At 33.7% G+C, this 25,713-nt stretch overlaps 1 protein-coding gene across 7 annotated transcripts in view; it reads right to left on the bottom strand.

Annotated features, from left to right (window-relative positions):
• LOC128683548 (uncharacterized protein) overlaps nt 1-25,713 on the bottom strand; it is a 227,020-nt gene that overhangs the window by 188,935 nt on the left and 12,372 nt on the right. For 6 of the 7 annotated variants that reach the window (XM_053769274.1, XM_053769277.1, XM_053769276.1 and 3 more), the window contains exons 1-2: nt 23,488-23,884; nt 17,078-17,189 (exon numbers count right to left, since the gene is read on the bottom strand). In XM_053769274.1, coding sequence (XP_053625249.1) covers nt 17,078-17,188 — 111 coding nt within the window. In that variant the 5' untranslated portion in view covers nt 17,189; nt 23,488-23,884. Of the gene's footprint in view, nt 1-17,077; nt 17,190-23,487; nt 23,885-25,713 lie in introns of those variants that run through there. The other variant, XM_053769275.2, reaches the window with a different exon arrangement.

Here is a 25,713-nt window from a genome sequence, read left to right as displayed (position 1 = left end):
CGTCGAACTATGCTTAAGAAGTGAAGATGAAATACTCTTCATTTTGCTCAAATTTAATTCGAGTTTTGTACTTCATAGTAACAAGTTCTTTCGAAATCAAGGCTACGACTAAATCGACAAACAAACAACACAGAAATTATTAAACAGAAATTTTATTTTTTACTTATATACAGAGACAATAGTTAACGAATTCAAGGGCCGCGTTTAATTGTATGGCAGGTTTATTAAGTTGATATTCAATAGTGACTGCTTGATAAAGTTTGCTAGTCTATTGCCAAGATTATTCCCTTTAAGAGGAAACAACAATAATGAAAAAACAAGTTAGAAGACTTTAATAATCTACGTGGGATGTGAAGCATAGTACCAACATTCAATGTTTTTCATCTCACAGTCACAGTCCATCATTGAATAGACAACACTTAATAGCTGGCACTAAACACTAATCTTGTAACGCGGGTCCAACGGAGACAAACATTTAAATGGCCACAACACACCCAAAAACAAATTGAAGACACAAAATAATAAATTATATTTTTATAACAGTGATTTAATTACATAAATGTCAATAATAGATAAATACAAAAAAAGTACACTAAATAAAAAAAGTAAAAACAATGCGTTTAATGAAAAATCCACCTCCACAGAGGGAAATTAAAAGAAAGTTTAGTGCCCAAATCAAACCCGTAACTTTAAGAGACTGTCCTTAATTCTTGTAACGAGTGAAGACGGTCGAATTCTTTAATTATTTAGCGCCGGCGTGGTCCCAGTGTCGGCTGGTTAACGAGCGGATAAATTATAACAGTTAATCGCGAAATCTTGAAAACTATCAAGTAAATAAAGACAAAATTTAGCAGTAAGGAAGGTTGTGACTAGGAAATGTTCGCTAAAAATAATATTTTTGCAAATTTCATCCCAATAGGGGTGATATAGAGGTTGCGACTTTGTATGAAACATTATTATTTTTTAAGGCGATTCATGACATAGACATGCGGGATAAAGCTAGTCAGTCTTTTTCAAAGTCAAGTCAGATTTAGATTTTTTTCATAAATTTCCCATTCCAATCGCTTATCGCTAATCACCAATAGTGAGACCATACCAAAATGGCGGTCTATGCTTTGACGTCGCCGCTTTAATTTGGCATTCCTCCCCCAAATTAAAAATATAATGAGAGCCAGGCGTTAATTGGAAACCGATCTGCTATCCGCGGCTTAGTTAAAAGTGTCCTTTGGCATTCACTGATTTGTGGAGTTTAAGGTGCCTATTAAATTTGTTAAAAAGGTGTGCAAAATTTAAGATAATTTTGGTCCTTTTTAAGGATTTTAATATTTATATTCAATTATATTGAAGGTGTTATAAACATATTCCGCCATTATTATTTCGATGGCCAAATTTAAATGCGCAGTTAATTGCAAATAAAAACTAAACAAAAAGTTTTTGCATATACAGTCTGTAATTACGTAATTGTGCATGATGTACATTATTAATTACATGCAATTTAAGTAAGAAAGAAATAATATTCTCAAATCATTTCTTTAGCTTTTTCCAAGCTTGTCATGAAACGTAAAACAGATATTCAGGTGTAACCATTTCGTTTGCAATTCGTAGGGTTGAATTTTTTTTACGTCAACTACCGACACACGCTTGACATAAGTAATAGCGATCATTTGTTACGGCGAGCAGATGGCGCCTCTGAGACGAAGATTATCGCCTTATCTCACCCTTCTTTTTTTAAGGCATGTTTGGTTAATTTGTAAGGGTTACGATTCGACTTTGCCACGCAATGACATATTTCAAGATTGTTTTTATAAAAGAAAAATTTTATCGGAGCTATTTGACTTTTTACAAGGATTAAAAAAAATTTAATAAATTTATTAAAAGTTTAACATAGAACTTGAAAAACTATCCTTTAAAATACCATTATGGGTTTTTGGTCCATATGGAAGATATTTCTAGTTTTAGTAAGTAGTAGGTACCTAAGTTTATTTAAAAAGTCAACAATAAATTGAGTATGTAGAAATAAAGAATATAATATCATACAACATATCATACTCCTTAAAAATTTCTTGCCCCATTTATTTCCAGAACAAATTCCTGAAGAGAAAACTCTATGCATAAGTAGATATATATGTAAAGTGCTTCCACAAAACTACTGCCTAGCGATAAAGTTTCACGGACATATACAAATGTACCACAAGATAGCTCATTCATATTCATACTGGTTGCCCGCGACATCCGCGGTAGAGGATAATAAAATAATAATAAAAAAACTGTAATAGATTCAGAGACCAGATCTATCAGGCTGACAGTGCGCGATACTGGGTGTGTGACAATCATGAAATAAAAAAAAATCGGACATGAATTATATTGAATTGAATTAGTCCTATAGAACGTTTGTTTGTGATCCAACGTTACTTTATTAAATGCATACAATAACGTTAATTTATTAAATGTGATACATGAAAAAAGTAACTAATATTTTTGGGTAGATTTAGACTAAATGATAGGCAAAATATACACCAGAACTCCTCTGTTTGTTTCTTCGATGTTAGTTTATTTAATAATTACTAAAAAAAATTCATCATACATTTCCAACAGATTAAAAAAAAGTGGTAAATTCTCTTTGGAACGCTAAGCCAACGAAGTAAATAACTAAGTATATTTTTTAGATTGTAAGCAATATCTGAGACGAGTAAATAATAATAAAAAAATCAGTGTGCTTATTTCATATTTTTTTATAATAGCTTGTATTATGAGCCCTTTTGTCTTCCAAGGTCTCTATCCTGAGCCATTTGTTTCCAACCACGCTGAAACTTGTCTAAATCATCATATTTAGATTTCATAATACCAAGTACAAATTTATGTTTATTTATGTTTATTCCTCTAAAAATGTTGATGGGTATTTCTCGTAGAAACACCCTGTATATAGTATGGTGCTCACCTTGGGGCTGGCATTATGCATAACTGATAAGACCGATTCTGTATGCATGCGATCCTTGCCCGCGCGCCGCCGCCGCGCTCCTCGCGTAATGACGCCGCGGCCCAAGAGACACGTTTTTGTTTGTGTCTTACCATGTATGCATTTAATTAATCATATTTTAATAACCATGTATAGATAGACTAATTTTCATGAAGCCACTTGTGCTACATGGTATGAACTGTAACATATTATTGTGGAAAATTGAAACATTTTTGATTTTTTTTTGTGTACAAAAATGTAACTCATCTCGGGTTACATCTTTGTACACAACGCAGAACGAAGTTTTAGTGCAAGTACTGATTTGTGCTTAGGATCGAATAGGGAAACAAATGTAACTTAACTTCAAAAGTGACCTATAAACTGGTAGGTACTTACTTATATGTACATACCAAGATGATGGAAGATGATAACTTTGAATCAATAAAATGTACTTCCCATGAAAATAATTCATCACACTCGAGCATAACAAATAGAAAACAAAAAACAAAACGTCAGTCCAATTCTAATTCCGAACCCGTGCCAATCACAAAACGAGTTACCCCATTCCGGATATTCAATTCTCGGACATGTCCGAACTAGAAACAAATATTTATCAAAACCTGTAAGGAATACGTAAATGTAACAGCCAAGCACGGGACAGAGGAACAAATAACCGCATAGTGATGGATTATTGCAACTGACCGCCTCTATTTCCTATTGGAATAAGAAATTACCATATGCGCCTCTTGGACCGCTCGCTAAGTTGGTTAGTATAGAGACGGCTTCTATTTTATGTTATATTTTACACAAACTTTTCACTTATACACTATACAAGTTATACACTATACACTTTACACTATACAAGTGAGTAGTTTGGTACATACGGTTTGGTAGATTTATTGGTCAGTTTATCATTAAATGTTAACACACAGCTATGCCGACTAATATTAGCTAGCGTCGCATAACCTGATTCACCGAACCTCCTTTTGGTGAGGTGAATTAATTCCAATGGGTTTCACATAGTTTTCTTTTTCACTAACTTACTTCGAGTTATCATGTCGCAAATTCAAAATTATTCATACATCTTAGGATGAAAAAAAACATCACCTATTAATCTTCCTTTGCTGGCTTCCCTAATAAAAGCCTGGCTGTTGTAATAAAAGCCTATTCCATATAGTCACAACGACCACGGTGGTGTGGTCGGCGTCGCGCCGGCGACCGGGAGACCCTTCAAAAAGTTTCATAATAACACCAGCGGCGGCGGGGAGCGGTAATGTGACAGCCGATACGTCGCCACCAGCCAGCCTGCCACCGGACAATTTAAATTTCGAACCTACATTTGTTCAATAGTGCCAGTAACATTTTGCAATATTTTTAAATAATGTCAATTTTTTTTTTAATATATGTTGTGTCAAAATGCCACTTGATGTCTAACAAGTCACAGCCAGTCCATGAATAATTTAAATTTCGAGCTTTCGCTTGTCTGAAATAATTATACACTAAAATTTAACGTTTACAAATTTTATTATTTAAAATCATTATAACAAGAGTACCTATGTATTTTTTTCATTAAGCTTAGGTACCTAATTATTCCATCATATTTAATACAAATAGAATTAAATATTACCGAAGCATTTGCACACGTAAACAAAAACTATAATAAATATGACAAGGCAATGAAATGACACACACGTGACAAAACAATAGTAATACGGAAACTTATGGCAAAATGAGCAGAAAAAAATGGCGATAATGACCAGGGCTGTTATGATAGATGACACATTCATGAGGTGTCTGCACGAGGATTACCCATGTCGGTGGCGTAATGCGGCGGAAACCAGGGGTCACGTGGTTCAGAAATATTGAATTGTAATGCTCAACGTCATTTGAGTCTTTTTGTTTCTTTTTAAGTTTCTTTTTTTTTTGTAAGTTTCTAAGGGAATAAAAATGATGGACAATTATAATACAAACACATCCTTGATACAAATATCTATGAAAAAAATATTTATATTTTTATGCGAAAAGATTTCTTATTAATATAAGAAGATATGTTATATTATTTCTTATTAATATAAGAAGAGAAGACAGACAAGTGGAGAAAGTTACAGGAAGTTTTTGGACAACGGTGAGACACAAAAAATAAATAAAAAAAATAATTAATTAAAAAGAGAAGCATTTGTCGTATCTATATTATAATCTGTATTTTTTTTTTACTTTCGTAGCTCCTTGCCATTTTGTTGTTATCAAAATTCCTACTTACTAAAGTTATTAATCATTTAATATGAAATAAAATGTATTATCAAGTCTAACCTAACCTTTCCCAAGCCAAACGTATGAAATTCTGATTGATATTTTAGTTTTAACTACAAAATTTAAACAATAGAAAAAGAGCAGAATCTAGTGAGATATTTTATTGGCTCCGTCTGAATCGTTATCAGATAAGCAATAATTTACAAAGTTTCGCGGACATATGTCGCTAATAAAAATACCTGTCGAAGGAAAACTCTTCGTTTCCTCTCTTGGCGCGACGTTCGCATAACTTGTAAACAATGTGCTTTCGCGTTTTATTGAATCTGATAGATATCCTATATTATGTAAATTATATATCCTTGAGCACATAACATTTCTTAGCCATTACTGGATATTTATTTGTAATCTGGGGCCAAGTCGATCTATTTATTTAAAACGTAAAAGATTTTTAATATTGATATGTTATTTACTTACGTAATAACTTAAAATAGAAGGTTCCTTAAGTAGGGCCTAAATAAATTAACTATTACATTATTTATTGTAATAGTTAATTTATTTAGTCTTATTCGTTATTTATTACATTTATGTTTTATTATTTGTATTTTTAATAAATGAATTTAATTAAAAAAAAAAATTCGAAAAACTATTACATGCATTTCAAAACTTTTTACGGTAGAAATACTGAGCTGCGAGACTTGGTGTTTTTTACAGCATGTTTTTGATGGCATTTGAACGACATGCTTGAGTCATTTTTCGTGATGAAAGTATTAGATACCTACTATTCGTTAAGTAAGTGATTTAAACTCTAAAAAAAATCCCAAATTTAATATTCTTACACTAGTACTAGCTATTATTTTTTAACAGCTTATATATATACAAGAAAGAGACAAACTGTAAATAGTACAATGGTATTTCAAGTAAAATTTATTACTTACAAATACACGTGTAAACAACAACTGATTTCATCAATTCTAAGAAAATCCTTCAGTTAATCAATTTTCCAATTGAAATAGTCCAAATCAAATTCGCGAGCAGCCATCAGCAGACACAGGTTGACGTGTTCTGACAAGTCAGATGCTAATCAGTCAACCCTTTAGCCGACAAATCGGAAATTAGGGACGCATGAGCGCTCGCGGGTTAACCCCACGGCCGGGTCTTTTCGACCCCGGAGACTTGCCCCGGCCTGTTCTTGAATATTTAACGCGAACAAATGCCGTTTCACATGAATGACGGAAACGGATGCGGGAAAGTAGTTTTAATCCAGTCGCGGAAACTTTTATCCACAATGTCTGCCACCAGAATATATCAGGATGGATTAAAATGCATCGAGGATTTTTACAAGTAAGGAATTTGGTTACGTCTTTTTTGTATCTATGTTTGTCACATGAAATATTCTATTTTCAAACTATATTTTCTTGGGTCTAAATATAATGTACTGGCCAGTTGCAATCATAGATAAACAAAAAATAAAAACTAAATGAACAGATTTTTGAATTAATTGAATCATGTACTAAATTTATAGGAATAAATAGCTTAAAGAACTTGCTTGCTTTCGAGTATGTTATGAAGTGAGTGTTAGGAACTAAAGTAAGATGCCATTCCCAAAATGAAATAATAATATCCCATATAATCATCATGTTTTTCGATCCCGATTTCGATCATGATCTTATTCAGAATGACATGGGTCTTGGATGTATATCTATGTATGTATGGTTGAGTAAGTATCCCTGAACTCAACTCAACAACTCAATGTATGTGATTTGTCCCCATGTACTTATTTATGACAGCTTCATTTAAAACATTTTAAATATTCAAATAAGATATCTTAAAACAAGCAGATAGCTAGCTAAATACTTAACATTTTCCTAGATGAAGATTGAAGTTTTAAATGAATTAAAATTTAATTACACTCAACTAACTAAAGTCTTGGCGCCGATTAAAGAACCTTTGATCACTGCCCGACACTCGAGTCAACTCGAGTCGACTTGCTCAAGCAGCTCGAAATCTGAGTTCGACTCGTTACTTTACTTATAGTGATCCTTTGTAACTCTAGAGGCTTTAAGTGTGTTGGAAATAATGGCTTAATCAGTATTAAACTTGATTGCTTGAATAATTTGAACAAAATTTGTTTCTATTTCTCAAGCTTTTGTCTTCGATGTGGAAAGTATTCCAATATTTCTCTCATCTGAGCGCTTCCATTTCTTACTTTTTTCCGATACCACTATGGATATCAAAGACTATGCGAAGTGGAAGACCACTTCTTGAGTTCTTTTTTGGACCTACCGAATAAAACTATCATATATAAAAAATCCAAGCAATATAAACCAGGTCCAAATGTAGCCAAATTTAATAAAGAACACTATACTTTAAATAAAAGTAGGCACCGGACATATAACACCTGATTTAATAAATTCCTCGACTTGTACACCTTGCACCTTTTAACCCTATAAACGGCAATTTAAATTTCTGCCATTCTGGCTGCAGCAATAAATAATGAGGACGAAGGTATAACACGGTTTCGCATTCCTGGACGACCAGATGACGCCGTCTTAAAATATGGAGCCCTTTCTTCGCCCGTTGTGAGGGTCACATGGGTCCATTATAATTAATAAATGACCGAAGAGACCCCCAGCTTGTGCGGGTTAATGTTATATTAGTTTAAGACGTTGCGATGGTTTATGGTGCGACATATGTATTTGTAATGTATGAATACTTACATCTTATATGTAACACATATTGTAAATTAAGCGGGTCTAAAACATGCGAGCCATTGATGTCGTTAATTAATTTATTTTCATGTTGTCAGCTAAACATACGGCTACTAAATAAAACCGTTTAAAAAGTATTTGATCCAAGAAATTTTCGATGTTTGTGATTTTTTGAAATAAGTGAGCACTTTTGCTCATATAGCTATTTCGAAACATTAGATACGAATCAATATCATAGCAAAAATTGGCACGAAATTATTTTGTTTCGTGAAATTGATACATAAATTATTTATCTCCGATAATATTTTTTTTTTATTAATCGAATAGAGCTGCTTGGAAAGATTTGCGGAAAACCTTTGGACGGAACAATTTTACGGAAAAGCAAAATACAATCTTTTCACCACAACAATCTACAGCAATCGTCGAAAAACACATTTAAAGATAATCTTAACCGACCCGCACCCATTAATTACTTAAATTTAATTCATACGAGACCCACTATTTACATTCAAAAACCGGCGCCCGTATCCCAACCCTTCCAAGACGCTGCTAAGGAAACTTTCTTTGATAGTTCGCTCGGCTGACTTCGGATAAAGGGCAAAGGGCCGAAGGAACTCTGATCTGTAATTTTATAGCATTGAGCCCGCCCCTAGGATGACGACTGCGGCGCATCGATCTCTGTTTTGTTCTTTGACAAATTATTGAGATCATTATCATTATAGATCTGTTGTGGTCCTTTTATTTAAAAGTAGATATGATGTACTTTAGTTAACAAAAACATTTTACTTTCCTTAAGTTTTTCATCAAACCGAAAACGTAAAGTTGAATATTTTCATCGAAAATGTAAATATGTATTTCTATGTAATTAATAATGTATTACTTACCATCTATATCAAAAGTCAAACCATTACTGATCTATTAAATCCATAATGAATCCCCGAGCCGTGAGGTATATCAATGTTAATGAAGTTAAAATCTAATAAGAAAGATCACCGCACAAGGGTTGAACGCGAAAGGCGCGCTGCTTATATGAGTGGGCCTTTTATTACATTATCCGGAAAGGGTTAAGACCGCCCTCGTCTTAAGAATTTATAAATAAGTTAAAGCGGGCCCTCGTCTTACTTTGTTTTATCATATTTAAATTATTAGAGTCAGATGTGGAACGTGTACCTAATTGCTGTACTTTGTTCGAGATAATGTACCTTTGGCTCGTTTCCACTTTTGTTTTCTTGTTGGGAGCCCGGCATAAATTCCGGTGGGTCGGTGCACGCCCAACTTGACGGTGTTTTTGTGAGATCTGGTGCTGCTAGGACAAAATTTGTCATGCACCAGTTGGCTGTAGCTTATGTTTATGACGATTAAATGTAATATCAACTGTATCCCATTGAAGTCTGAATTAAAAAATGACATGTACAAATTTTTTCACAGTGATCACACATACTTTTCGGTTAAATAAAATATTTAAAATACTTATTAGTGTATTACTTATAGAAGTTTACAAATAGAATAAAGCGCTATCAAAATTTTCACTCACAAACCAACAGTTTATGTTATTATAAGCCAAGCCTCACAGAATCTTAATGCAATTCAAATAAGGCCATACATCAAACATTTTAATTTAATCCGAGCGCACGTCTTACAAAACCTTAATTTAGTCAAGAAAACAATGTCTTATTCATATTATAATATATTTGAGCATAAATCACGTTAAGTGTTATTTCATTTCCTAGGGGCCGCACGCATGCATCGAACGTAATTGAAATAAAGTTCAGATTTTATGAAAATTATTGCGTGAAACTTGCTTGAAATTATTAAGAATTTAATGATTTTTCCCTTTGTAACTTATTTGGTGTTTTAAAGTCACTATGTATTGATGTCTTACTTTACTATTTCACTATGATATGTGTCGAAAGGAGGTTATATATATTTTAAGTTATTACTTATCAACAAACTACAGTTTTCAAATGTATGAATACTTACTGATTGACGTCTTATTTATAAAGAAACGCTAAAAATCAGAACAATGCGAATCGTGCGATGGTAAAATTTATCAAAACTAATTTTAACTCATCTGTGTTTATTCCATCGGTTCCTTCGTCAGCCAAGCCCAGGTCGTAAAAAAACCAGTACAACCTATATATACAACTCATTATAAGTGATTCCATTAAATATATTTAATGCATACCAACAAAATGGCTAACAATTGATCGGGACTTTTATTAAATACAGCAGCTCTCGGGCCCCAAAGGGAATCCACAATGTTTTTGTCCCTCCACACACGTTTTAGATAAATGGCTTACCTTTCGTGTTCAGGAAAATTCTCTGTCGTATGAGATGTTACTTGAATGTTAAGTGAATATTGAGAACGGATTAAATAGGGGCGTCTTTGGGGGAAAATGTCTTCAATCTTTGAACTCACATGATTTATTAACTTGGTCCTTTTTTATTTTGTTCGTGTATATAGTCTCTGCCAAAATTTGTGATACAAGTTTCAAAAATATTTGCTTTTGTCAACATAATTAACAGAAACCTGAGAGAAAACATTCAAACAAAGTTAAAAATCGTTCTAACGTTACAAATCTGCTGGACCATTAACGGAATCCATTTAAATGGCTATAATTTATTATATAATTTTATAACATGTCCCGCTCTTAGGTAAAATGCTTACCAATTTGTTTTATAAAAATACATTTATAAAAATACAAAGTTGCTTCTCAAAAATATAAATTCAATTTGTTAGTCCCTTTATTTTTTTATGCTATAATGTTTTAAGGTGAAGAAATGTGTTCCTCTCATTGAAAAAAACTTTATGAATGGCAATGCTGCGTTCAAAGGCTTATAATACAAGTTATTATCAACTGAGTTTCTCAAACTATTATCAGTTGAGAGTATCCTACAGTCTGAGAGATACAAACTATCTTGTGACAATGTAACAAAATGTCTCAGCCCGGGGCAGCGATGACGGGGAGAGAATCATCCCTTCATACTTGTCAACTTGTAAGATATTGTCGAGAACGGGTTATACAATATGATAAGTGACAAGTGACAGAAAACGTTAATAAAAACTATTGCGATGATAGCTCAACGCAAATACCTTGATGGACTCAAACAGTGATATAACGTAGTACAAGTTGACACTTATTTTAGACTGAGAATTTTAGAGAAAACGGTTGCATTTGCACCACTTTTGACTATGAAATTATACAACCTTAAAGTCAAAAGTGATATCTATATTTTAAAATAGAGTACTCATTTCTATAATTTTTTTTTCACTTATTAAGCAAAGGTTTGCAGCACAAAAATAAATCAGGGTTTTATTATCGAGTGAACCAAAAACTACAATCACAGAAACGCCGTAGGGATTGAAACATTAAATGAAAACAACAGCGTGTTGCATTTGAAATAACAACCGTTATCACCTTAATTCAGCCATTAAGGCTCTACGAGGAGCAAGATGTTCGCAGTACCAATAAACAATGACAGAGCGCGCGAAAGTTTGGAGCGCGTCGTGAGTGCAGAGGAGCCTAAATGAGGGTAGAAATTTCGGCACATTGCGGCAAGACCGCAGGCAGCTTCTTGGCTTATTATTAATTCCGTAAGACGTGTCCCCGATGTCCAAGACGTGCGCTGAGATTCGAGACAAAAGTCACAAGGGCGGAAGGGACTCCCCCTCCTGCCCTGCAACCCCCCAGAATACGTGTGGAGCTTCAACAAGTACAGAGTATGAGATTTACAGGTGGTTTTAATATCGGCCGCACTAATGTCGCCAGATGAATACTTAATGATGGGATCATCACAAGATTGAAGAGGATCGAAAGCTGACTTGCTAATAATGGATGTGTTGTGTGTGATGATTAGGGGATTGTGTATGTACGATGAATTTAGCTTTTATGACAGGGAATATAAGTTAATTTGAAGATTGGAGAAGCATGAACAATAAATAATGTAAAACGGAAGATCCTTTCAGAGATTCTTGAAGAAAATATTTTCACTTTCTTTTTGTGACACACTAAGGAATTAGTGTGTTGATGAATATTTAGGATACTTTTTACTTCAAAATATAAGTAATACAGCCTATTTATCTAAATATAATATAAGAAATCTTAATATGGTCTATCAAAACATGTTTAGTCCGTGATTTAAATAGAAAAGACATTTTAGCCCGCTATTTCGATGTCGCAACAATTTACTTAGAAAGTGCAAATCCCTTTAAGATGGCGTCGGTGGGAGCTCTCAAAAACTCGTTAGGATGGTATTCTGCGGCTGAGGGTCACGTCTTCAGACAAAGTGTGGTAACTTGCAACATCGAGTCTGCTTGTAAATATCTATACTCCAAGGATCAACCTAAGCACGGGTTCAATCTACAAGTGTAGAATTTTTTGAATCATTAATTAAATGTTTGTAAAATTAGGGTGACATAAACATTCAGATCCTAGAAGTCAAACGGACGTGGTTTTTCATTTGTAGAAAAATATTTTTTATTAACTTAAAGTACATATAAAATTAGACCCCGTGGTCTACAATTCTATTGTGCTTATGACAGTAGATGATCTTATAATATTAAAATATAAAGACTTACTGGCAATTTAATCATGATGTAAATAAAAAAAATCCTGTAAAAATGTCAAGCAAGTCGTAAATAGTTTATGTACACAAATATAAGAAAGAGACAGGCAGTACATATGAAAGTAATGTACTTTTTCAATTAATTCATTCATTAATACACGTTTTGATTATCTCGTCTAAACATTCCCCGTTTGCTTAAAAAATTAACCTATAAGCCTCTCCTTCGGAAATTAATTGAATCGTCGTTTAAATTCGTACCAAGAACACGCCATTACAATCACTGAACGTGTAACAAAGCTATCCAAGAACAAAACGGTAGTAGCAGCCATTGTTCAAACAATCACTTACGCTATTGGGCACGCGATTCGCGTAGTGAGTTACTGTCTCACTTGGAGATCTCGTATGGCTCCCGCGCGACCACTTCCACGTAAACGGTCGTAACGCGTGCTTCTCACGCCACTCTTGGCAGATATTGGCCATTCCTCACTTTTATTGTGCACTCTGATCTACGAGATTGTAAGCATTTTGTACTGTGAAATAAACGTGGAGAGGAACACGAACAGACTCTTTGCCGTTAAAAATTAAACTTCTTTTGTTTTTCGTCGAGTATCCGTGATTTTTTAAAAGGGAAAACTTCACGCTGCATACACTATTAGTTTCTATATTATTTCTTTGATTACTAAAATAATCGATCTTTGATTACTAAGATAAGTTCGATCGGCAATAGTATCCACTATTTTATATCCAGGGCTTTGAGGCGATGAGAGCTCAAATGAGAAAGATAGTTATTGTAATAGGCGATTTTATGGAATACAAATAAGAATATAACTAACAATTAAACATTAGATTTCAATCAGCCGCTGTAAGGTAGATTTATCGAGGGCCAAGCAGAGAGGTAGACCGGGAAATATATCGCCGTCACCGCTGCCAACGTATTTGTTCCGGCCAGGGTTGTGACTCTATCGATACTTTATTGCATGAAGGAGAATTTAATAATATCGAGCATAAAATTGATTATTTTTATTGCCTAGTTTAAATTAAATTACTGTCAGTTTCTCTTTTATAATTATAGATTGAAAACTTAAAATGCTCCGAACACGACTGCTATAACAGTTCAGTAAAAGTTAGTTTGTTTTGTTCTTCTTCTTATTGATGAGCGTATAATTGCAAATATTGATGTCAGATTTTATTCAAGTCACCTAAAAGCTTTTTGTTTTGTTACGAGATTTCTTGTTTAGTCTAGGCTATAATAAAATATGTTTTAAACAAATATAAATATTTATATATGTATATATATTTAATAACGATAAAAAATATACATTTTCCGGATATTATCGATAAGAATTTCCACAAAAGATTTTCCCAACACTAGTCACCTAAAAGCTTTTTGTTTTGTTGCGAGATTTCTTGTTTTGTCTCTATCTAGGCTATAATAAAATATGTTTTTAAACAAATATAAATATTTATATATGTATATATATTTAATTACGATAAAAAATATACATTTTCCGGATATTATCGATAAGAATTTCCACAAAAGATTTTCCCAACATTATTATATTGGAGTATTTATAACTGCTTAACAAATCGGCGTGTAAAGACCGGCCGACCGCCCGCCGAGTGCTTAATCACTTAACACTTACCGGATTAACGGGAAATTTATGGCACAAAAATGCCCCCCTGCTTGTAGCTGCTAGATTTTCCCAACCATTTTTGGGAAAATAAATATAGTGTTGAGTGGTTTACACAATAAACTAAATCACTGCGGCTATAATTTGAAAACGGGAACAAAGATTTTTGATGTTATGGTTAAGCCTACGATCGAAAGATCTTAATTCGAATCCTACTCGTGCCACATGAGTTATATAACAATCTGACTCATGTTTACATAGACCACCACTTGCTTCCAGTGAAGGATAATATCGTGAGGAAACCTGCACAACTAAGTGACAGTTGAAGTTCACCAGTGTCTATACTATTACTTGCCAGACGCAATAGGCTGTCGTAAAAATCACGTCAGAAAAAATATAATATAAAATATATAAACATAAATGAAATAAAAACTTTTAACTATGTATGTATAAAAAAATTAAAAGTAAAGTCTAAAAAAGCACATTACAAAGGCTTGTAGCAAATAACCAAAAACAACCCTTCGAACTAACACAATAAATCTGAGAATGTCGGAACGAGCATCAATATGGAGCCTGGACGGATGCTCAAAAAGACATTAATTCTTACAGGACAACACGGGACAGGGGTCAGCTTGCGAATGCTGACGGCCCGTGAAAGAAACCCTTTACGTCAGCTGATGTGGATAAGACTTCTTTTTTCATAGCTATACGAGTAAACAATGGAAAGACTTAGGGTAGTTTCCGTCAAGACAAATCAGATACTGGGAATGCGTTTTAATCATACTTCGTTGAAGTAACGAACAAAATATATTGAAAATTACTATCACAAAACAGTATAAAACAAAGTCGCTTCCTTCTACCTATGCCAATTTATGCTTAGATCTTCAAATATACGCAACGGTCGCCCTCTGGCTTTGTTTTTAAACTCTCGTCTATATTATTTAGACAGTTTACTCCCAAAGGTTCATAGACCTCGTGCGAAGCCAGGCCGTTGCTAGTATGAATAAATAAAAATTCATTCGTCTTATCTACACTATTCATTCGGCACCCCTTAACAATGACATCCGTACGTTTGCAGAGGTCATCGCGATCAAAGCGATCGGCCAATAAATAAATATTTGATTCGCTTTGTAAACAAATACCTCCCCTTGGATAGTTGGTCAAGAATCCCGAGGGCACGACGCTAACTAACGAGAACTAAATACGTTTACTTTTAGGAATGTACCGGCGCATGTTTTGAAGATCTTGATTGAAATGACAATGTATGTATGTATATTTTTTAAAGAAAGAAAAAAAATGCACAACCATTTTGCATAGAACACAAATAAATCAAGTAATAATTTTATCTAACAATTTTTTTTTCACTGAAATATTTTTCACAGTAATGACGATTTCCTCAACAAGAACCGCGGTTCCTCGATCGATTATTTTTTATTCTTGTTTCGGGTACTGGGACGTAAATTTATAACAACCGTGCGCCACAGAAGATTTTTTTTTCTTCAAGTGACAGCCGTATCTTTAGTTCTACAGTTTAGTTCATGTTAATGTCATAATAAATTTGGTAAGAAAAAATTAATAGATCTCAAAGTATTAGAGAAATTAGGAGGCCTTTGGCATAAATAACTAAGAAAAAAAAGCATTTCGAAATTAAAATAAATAAAATAAAATCATGTCTATTTTCAGACAGTGACCCATTCATTTGACAATATTACATCCATACATTGATATTGTAAAAACATATTGAGACTTTATATTTGACACAGATATAATTGCAATGTTCTTATATCTGTAATAATTTAAGATTATTATTTTGAATACAGCTTTATTCTCAATTTATGTAAACTCATTTTTAAACTAACTTCTTAAACACCACTTTGAACAGCTCAAACACCACTTTGAAGTAGCTCCTAATCCTAGTTAATTTTACTAACAGATATTGTTGATATCTTAATACTTATTTAGTCTAATTATTTAAATTCATCAAATTTTGTTTTCATTTCAAAACTTCAAACAAGGTTTATAGTTAAAATTACTAACGTTTCAATGTTAAAATGTTCGCTTACAAGTACTATAGTTTAATAAAACATTACATTTCGTTACAGCGCCATCTCGGAGAGGGTCTAAGAACTACGAGAAATGCAAGCGCTCTGCAAAAGCATTCACCCTCGGAGAGGTTTCTCATGCTTACAGATTTCGCCAAGGTTCATTTCTAGGAACAATAAAAAGGTTTACTTTGTGAGTTGAAACTTATTAGTTCTGTTATATTTAGATTTTCTTTTAGAATATTTTTAAATTCATTCATAAGTTACAAGTCTAAATAAGAATAAATTTAAGATGATACAATACTTTGATTTTGTTCTGATTTAGTAAACTTTGATGTATAAAAATAAATTGTTTTATTTAAAGCTAGAACTGTCATGGTGGCGCCACAAGCGACGTAAATAAATGACATGTCGAGTATAGAATGGTTGTATGACTCTTATGGATATTGTGATGACAGAAAAATTTATTACATAAAACATGCATAAAACTTGTTTTTATGCCGTCGATTGTCAACTTAAGTTCACCAAAAAGTTAAGTGTCAACTCAACTCAAGTTATTTTTTGCCAGCTCCACACTGTCGCCGAACAGTTTGCCAAACTTTGGTTGCTGGTTTTTCATTGCGGTTAATAAAAGCACTATTATATAAACGATATTGAAAATGATTTTTATTTAACATTTTATACTTATTTCGCATATTTGGTAAGTTTTAGAAATATAGCCCTCTTTTTCATATTAAAAGTTAAAAAAAAAAGCAAAAATTGTTTTGTCACTATCACACTAACATATTTATCTTAAAGTATATTTTAACTTTTTTTATGAATAAAAGGGATAGGCTTTAAATATAGTTTAAATACTTTTATTATTTCTGAGAACATTTACATATACGGATCTCTTATCTAAACATAATTTGAAAGTGCACTGACCTTGACACTGGGCGTGGGGGGATTGGAGGTGGAGGCGGGGGGACTGCGGGGGGCATTCGGCAACTGGAGCAGGTGGCGGATGCTGTACCCCTGCCGGGACTTGCGTGACATTCTGGAACAAACCACATCACTTTTGATACTGTCAAATTTGACAAGGAGGAACTGCCCTTTTGACTAAATCAAAGTAGGGCCCAAAAACGGAATTTCAATCTTGTCCCTATATCAATAGTTGCTATAATAAAAATCTGTCTTTCTCTCTCTCATCTAAGCGGTTTCCCGGTTCCATCAGTCATAGACTGTTGGAGCCCAGGGTCCGTTTATCAGTCTCTCTGTTTGATTGTTATAATTTTAGAGCTAAACTACTGGATCGATTTTGAAAGTGACACATTTTTTAAAACTCAAATCAACCCTCTAGTTGTTTCAAATGGAGTTAAAAGTTTGTATGAAAAATACACAGGTAAGTTTTTATATAACGTGTTTCAATACATGTGATTTCAATACTCCAAAATTACCAAATTACCTTATGAATAAGTAAATTACAAGTACCAATTCCCAAGACTAGATAAGCGAATAATTTGAGCCAACTGAAAAATTGATCGCCCAACCACTCTAATGATCTTAGTTTGCGACGCAACTTTTCAAAAACAAGCCTTATATTCGTATACTTAGAATTTAAAAATGATTGTAAGGCGCTCGTAGGAACGTTTACCTTAATTTATATTCATCAAATACAATAACAAAGTAGTCTTCGATATAATGTCGATTTTATATAAATTCACGATTGAAAATAAACTTTATTGAGTTGAATTAAGATTTACTTTTCAGTGAAGACTAATTATAACTTGGCCGGGCAAAATCGGCGAGCGGCTGAAGCAGAGGCAAATTAAATTTTAATGGCATACAATAGGATTCGTACAATTTTAGATACTTTATTACGTTCAATGGTATTTCGATATAATTATTTTGTTATTATTGTTGATTTTTTAATAAAGTTATAGTTATACTTGCCCGCGCGCTCGGAATCGAACCCTGGACTTACAGATAGTGGGCGGGCCCGGGCGTGGTGATCGCTACGCCACCCAAGTAACTGACATATTTTTTTTGCTAAGTTTTAAGTTACATACTTAGAGTATAAGTACCTACTAAGTTATTACTACGGAAAAAACCCATATAAATATGGGTACAATACCGTATTCAAATGATATAGCTGCAGATAAGACGAAGTAGTTTTTCACGGATAAAGATAAACGGAATTATTATGTAGTCGTACCAACGATTCAGAATTTATCGACAAATTGGCAAAAAAACACATACATTGCTCTTTCTGACCATATACATTATGTTCACACTGAAAGGTATGCAGCAATGTACGTACAGCAAAATACAAATCTCGTCACAAGTTTACTTTAGCAAGGAATTGTATGGCGTTTACATTTAGGACAATAGCTGAAATGAGCAAAGCTGTTTGCGGTCCTTCTTGTGTATACTCGTATGTTTGTATTGCAGATTTAGAAATCCGGTTCAATGTTAAACTGTATGTAATCTTAGGGTGAGTTGCACCGTCAAATTTGAGCGCGCGCCGCTGACTTTTCCCAAATTGCCTTTTTGGCGAAAAATGGCGTATTTTACGTTTTTCTGCGCACGTTAACGGTGCAACCCTTACTTATCATCCTAATAACGTTTATTTTTCTAACCTTTGCATTTTCTCGGTTGCATTAGCGTTTGTGACTCCGCGAAACCCGTAAGAAATAACTGTAACATTTTTAATATTGTAATTTTACTATCGACCGCTTGACTCACATCAACCCTCCTGACTCGACTATGTATTCCTTAGTCTCCGAGTAAATACAATCATTTTATTCCAAACATTATAAATAATGTCGAAATGTTGTGTGCATATCATAAACATGCCTTAAACAAATTTTAATTTAGGTACGTTATTAGTAGTATAAAAATTCTCGACTCATCGGATTTTGTTCGAAGCCCGTGTGAACAAATTATAAAGAATAATTTAACTATAAACTTAATACACGCTTGGTAACTTATTGCGAACAATTTGATATGCAATCATTAGAGGTTATTCGAATAAGAAGTGAGCCATAGATATCTTAAGTAAACTATATACTTACTAATAATAATAACAATAATATTTTAATATATAAACTTAATACAAACTGGGTAAATCATTCGAACAAAATGACAAGGCACCTTAATCAAATCGCGTTATCGAACTCCCGAAGTTTATCGGTTAATATCTATATTTATTGCTTTGACCTCCCATTATTCGATATTGCAGTGTTTCTTATTCGTGAATCGATACCTATAAAGTAGAAGGAAGCATGTTTACATCCTTATAATAGATGTTTCATACTAATTTTTAACTTAATAATATTACAGTTTAATAATTTACTTTTACATTAGCCCCGGGGCGTCGCAGCGCCACAGCCCCTGATGGAAGAACACGACAAAGTGAGAGAGCGAGTTTCGAAAGAATGAAATATTATTGTACCTATGTAAAATCAAGATCAAAAAAAATTACCGATGTACGTTTGAATATCCGTAATTTTAGAATTCAATGTATTCGTTATACGATTTCATTTTTTAGATTACTTTAGATTAAAAAATAGAAATAATAGAGAACTGAAATAAAAATACCTGAGTACCTAAATTAGTTGAGGTTTGGAAAAATATCTAACCCTAATTGAATTTCTGCGGTATTAAGTCGGTCAGCAAAATGCGAAGACTCATTTATTGTCCAATGAAAATAAAAAGAAGTCATTGAAAACGGAAGATATGAATTAGAATAATCTTATATAAACAAGCAAAATGCTACTTTATGTTTAGCAAGGTAAGACTCAAATTCTTGTGATATATTTTTTGGCGGTTATAATGTTTTCAGAACGGTTAGTTTATTACAGTTCAGAATCCAACAATGAATAGCTGAATACGTGCCGAATTTGAATATAAAGGCTTGTTAATTTAACATTTTCATAATATATAATTTTGTGATTCCTGATTGTTCTTGGAAGAAAAAAATAATTTTAATATTGTATGTATAATCGTAATCGTATTAACCAATTATTGGTTACGATTATTAATGCCCGTGCGTAAATTTATAAATCTTCTAGTAAAGAAAAAAAAATACAATTTCCTGCACTTAAAGAGCACTGTGAGAAAAATTTATTTTATTTAAAATCATACAACGGCAGAGAACTTGCTACAATCTCAGCGCTCTACGAGTATGTCGTAGTTCATTCAAGATGTTCGTAGCACTCTCAGAGTCGGCTGCGAAGATATCGTAGCAGTGTTCGCTACGGCTACGAGACACTCGTAGCTGCTTTCTCATGTACTTTTGGCTTTGGCTTGTAGCAAAATAAATTATGATATCTACTTAAACATGTTTTTCGTAGATTTTCTCATATTTGTCTCGGTCTTTGCTACTTTTATTGTAATTGGCAATTACAATTAAACGACTCAGGCAAAATTATTCAAAACTATTTATCACTAGATTTTATTAAAAATTAAATTCTAAAGTTAATAATTCCAACAAGTTGATACAAAATAAATCTATGTAATTTGAATAGCGGCAAAGTTGACGAGAGTTACTGAGTCAAGTTTGATATTGATTTCAGGTGCGGGAAGTTAGACCGGAGATCCCGCTCCGAGACTCTAGACGATTAATGCTACGTTCACATGGAGAAATTTATATTTTATTGGCGTATTTACACGGATCAAGTTTAGATTTTGCGATTTGCTTTTTGATGTGAAAAAATAATTGAATTTGTGAAAATCATGTTCTGGGCAAATTTTCGTTTCGGATTACTATATATATTGTTTGTGTGGGAAATAATTTGATTAAATGCCAACACGTTGATCAAACACAACTTTTAAAATATTATTTTCAGAAAAGAGAAGAGAGATTTAAATAAAGTTTGATAAGGACTGTAATACATAAGTACCATAAAATTAACTGGATAAAAAAAGAGATACTACACAAATGCAAGTAAATGCTTTATTTAAAACAGGAGCACTCGCAATGAAATCATCTTTATATGAATATCATGCTTTCACACTTTAATTGTAATATAATAAATATTTTATTAACAAATATTAATATCAGTTAATTGATAACAGATTTTTATATAAGTATAGACAATACACGTATTGGCATAAAATCAATTTTATTTAAATCTTAGTAATTTATAAATGCGAAAGTTTGTGAGGTGTGTTTGTTTGTTACACTTCCAAGCAAAATCTAATAGACGGATCATCATGAAATTTGGTACAAAGGAAGAGTATAACCTGGAATTACATATATGATACGTTTTATTCAGAAATTCCCAGAGGAGCGAAGTCCAGGGGCGCTGCTAGTTAATAATAAACACGATATTACCTGTAAAATGAATAAATAAATCACTGTCGTCGATAGTGAAACTAAAACTATTCTATTTTTGACATAAAAACTTACAAGGGTAATATTATCATACGATACCATCATAAATCATATTGGTAAGTAATTTGGATTAAAAATACATCCGAAGATAATCATCAACAATATATGTTTTTTAAAATCTATTATGTAACTTGATATTTCGTGTGAGAAAAACATTCCAAAATAGACCTTACGACGTCGGCATAACGCTACAATAACTAGATGTTATTCAATTAATACAGAACAAAGGATCGAGCTTCAAGCCAAGTATTTGTGTAGGAAAATATTAAAATAAGGTTGAATAATGTACAGACAAAACACCTTTGACTTTATTTATAAGCACTTTCCAAGTATGATTATAAATGTGTAACTCAACAGCAGGTAAACTTAACTTTTTTTTGAGAATTCGCCCCTATTACCATTGCATAGAGTTCAATAATGCAGGGTAAATTTATGATATATAAAAATAAATTCTAATATTATTTAATCAAAGAAAGGTTTAACAAAACGAATATCAGTTACCGGGAAATATTTGCGACAGAAATTCTTAAATTTATTTGTGATTGAGCTAAATAATACGTAGTAGTATCAAGTAAGGGATAATTGAGATCGATCAAGAATAACATCGGAATCAATACGATCATAACACAGCTGCAGACGACGCCATTTTGAAGTGCTTATTTCCATTATAACATTGTACTAACTACACTGAAATGTTCTACAAAAGTTCGCGTTTTGCTTCGCGAAGTCCACAACTTTCATCTCACTCGAACAAACTAACTCACCAATTGGCATTACGCGAAAACAACATTTATTACAAACGAGTACAGATTAAATTAGCCTGCGGTGGAATTCCGCTTCCAACTTTCCGCAAATACGCCAACTTCAAGTTATCTGAAAAGTTATTTAACAAAGTTTCATAGCTTTCTTCGGTGTTGCGCTAAACTGCGCTCTGAGTTGTTGGGGATTAGGTTAATTATTGTATAAAGGTCGAATTGTTGGTGGGACCTTTGTTTAGTGAGTTGATTCTGCGTTATCCCATCGAGGGCCGTGACTGTAGAAAGATTTTCCTTCTACAATGGAGTGAGACGGGACCGGTTGCTGAAATGACTTTGTAATGTCGTCCTCAATAAAACGATCCAATATCGTAGGCTTTTTATATTATTTATGAGCTAGTCCGGATGAAATATCTTCAGTAGTCATATTTGATAAATTTTTATATTTGTTATGACTCGTAAATTCTATTTACTTAGGTAAAACTATTATCCTACAATTTTCTTACTTAAAATGTAATAATAATATAGTCAAGCCCTTTGTTCTCGGCCTGAAATAACTTGCGGCCATTATGGACGGTTCCTTGGAATAATGTATTTCGTAACTATGTCCATAAGTTTTAATGAACTCAATTCCGACTTTAGAGTTTGGATCGACACGATTTAATTAGTTAAGCCAAGTGTGGCGGGCTCCGGCATGCTTTATGAGTTCGGCGAGTTCGTAAAAATAAATATTTTACGTTTGTGACGGATATTTGTAGAAATATTGATTTCCGAACACACCAAAACAAGGCTATCTCCTAACTTTATCTAATTACGTTCATTCTATGAACTTGAAAAAGATGCCCATATTTTATAGTTTTGTATATATTAATAAATAAGTAGATGTTATAATTAAATATACATTCTTAGGTGTTGTTTGAAATAATGTCTCAATTATTTTTACATAAAGTAATCATCGAGTTAATTATTTTTATAGAAATTTTAAAAATACAATTTGTATTTTTATACAAATATTAGTCATGTAATTGTTATGGCACTCGCGCTCGTTCCTGACGCCTCACAAACTATCTCGTTCTTGTTATCAACTCAACATATTTACACTTACGTCACAAAAAGTAACTCGGATACTTTCTTACTCAAACTTTTCAATAGCAACTTTTCAACGGTGAAATAAACTAATAATAGTAAGTTTGAGCGGTTACCTGTCACTTATTCAGGTGTCCGGGCCATAGGCAAGGTCAGGAAGTGATCGCCGCGTCTCCTCGGAAGTATCCAAGTAAACACAATTTACAAGAGCATCATCCGACAAACGTCAGTCGAGTTTCACTTCAAAACAACAGCTGAAATCCACAGAAACACCAGTATCCGAGCTCAGAACGGCCACAGTAACACAATAACAACACCTCCGAGTCACAAAAACGTCTTCCGTCTTTCAGAATAACCTCAAAACATCTTACTGACACTCCGCGGCCCACAGGAATTAATAAAAAGTTTCTTTATAAAACAAGTGGGTTGTGAGCATGTTCCAAAATGGCGGAACTTTGCGTTAACTTCGGAACGTTGAGCGGCGTGAAGTTGCAGGGTGCGCGAGGCTCGCCGGCGGCCGCCTTGCGCACTCCACTAACTTTTCTCATAATAACTCACCGAAAAAACTTACTAACACTCACTCGAACGAACTAAAACTTTGTCAGGTGTGACCAAAAGTAATTTAAATTGTATCGGATAGTAGGAAAGTACTTTTTAGAGGGTTTATCGCGAGTTGCGAAGTGATAACATCGCGTTAGGTGCGTTGTCGGAGCGCGGGCCGCTTAGTCGACAGGGGTTCGGTGGAAAATCAATAACTTACGGCCGACTCTCTCCGCGTTTAATCATACACTTTGTGAGCAAAACATTAAAACTTGTCCGTTTGTTTGCTAGAGGCGGATCGGTGTCGTGGCGGGGGGAGGTGTGGCGGAGCGGACGCGGGCGCGGCCGCAGGAGCGTGGAGCGGAGCGGACGGCGGGCGGGCGACTGCGGCGCTCGGCCGAGAGTTTACTTCCACAAAGTTTTGCGAGGTGTTCTTACAAAGAAGTGCGCGCTAGCACTGCAACGTGATGAAGATTGGCGGCCCCCGCCCGCTAACGGTTTAACTTTGCTGCATTGTTATCGGAGCCCAACTTGGAATTAAAAGTTTGCGGGTACTTTAATAACTTCGTTGTTAGTCGGCGGTAGGCCAGTGTATACATGTACTCTGTGTTCGCGCTCTACTTTTAGATTAGTTTACAATTCAATAAGCGTGCGTGAGGAGAATAGATGGTTATTACCTACTAGTGGCGTAATGACATTTATATCTAAGGACTAGTGGTCACTACTGGCGCTGAGCGTTACAGATGTTATATTTTGTTTAACGATTTACTTTTTATTCCGTTGCCATTTGCTAGACAATATGCATTATAAGTACCTACTTAATATTATTTTTAAGGTAATAATAATTGCATTAATCCATTAAAAAGGTTAAATAAACTCTATGTTATAAAATATATCTATATAACATATTAATACACTTTTTAATTAAGCTAAATTAACTTACTATCTGTCCAAAATAAACACACTAACAAAAAGTCCACTTAAAACAAACATCCAACAGAGTGATTTAATTCTGTAAGTAGTGAAAACAAGTTTTGTCCTTAGATGATTCGAAACTTCCCCACTCCCCTATTCCAAGTTTCAGTCAACAAGTCGAGTGACAGATCGCGCGTCCAGTCCAACTGAACCTCGCTTCCCTCCCCCGGGATTAGCGAAATGTAAACGAAATGGATGTGAATAAATAAGGTAGCACGGATCTTGTTAAAATGGACAATCGCTCGTGAAGTCGGCCGACTGATCCGGGAGTGGGTCCACTTCTGTCCTCGGGGTGGGTATTAACAAGTATTTTACGAGATAAATAAGTTAGCTTAAGAGACTGTTGACGTTTCTACGAATGGTTGTCTAGCTGAGAGTAACAAATAATACACTATATTTTTTGTGTTATATAATTTATACATCTGTAAATATAATTAAATATATAGGAGATATTAAAGAACAGGTCTTTTATGGGACTCATAGAAGCCAAAAATTACTGGGTAGAATTTGATGTTTCGCAACTGTACAGGGAATAGTCTAACTTAAAATGTGGTATAGGTTTAATCGCGATACGTTGCTTAGAACCCGAAATATTGACAACAAAAAATTAAACGCGGGCGAAACTGCGGGAAAAGCTAGTTTAGTATAGGAACAGTACATTGATATAGCGACTTTGCTTATGTGAGTATTTCCAAATGCTAAAAAAATATTTTTTTAATCTCCTACTAACAGTTCCAGAGATTGCAACAAAGTTTAAATAATAAAATTTGAATCTTCACGTAGCACTATAATGTACAAGGGTACAAGCTGTTTTCATAATTATTTTA

The sequence above is a fragment of the Plodia interpunctella genome, chromosome 3 (assembly GCF_027563975.2).
Source record: "Plodia interpunctella isolate USDA-ARS_2022_Savannah chromosome 3, ilPloInte3.2, whole genome shotgun sequence".
Lineage (NCBI taxonomy): Eukaryota > Metazoa > Arthropoda > Insecta > Lepidoptera > Pyralidae > Plodia > Plodia interpunctella.
The sequence above is the reverse complement of the archived record's forward strand: the minus strand, read 5'-3'. Positions and strand labels throughout refer to the sequence as shown.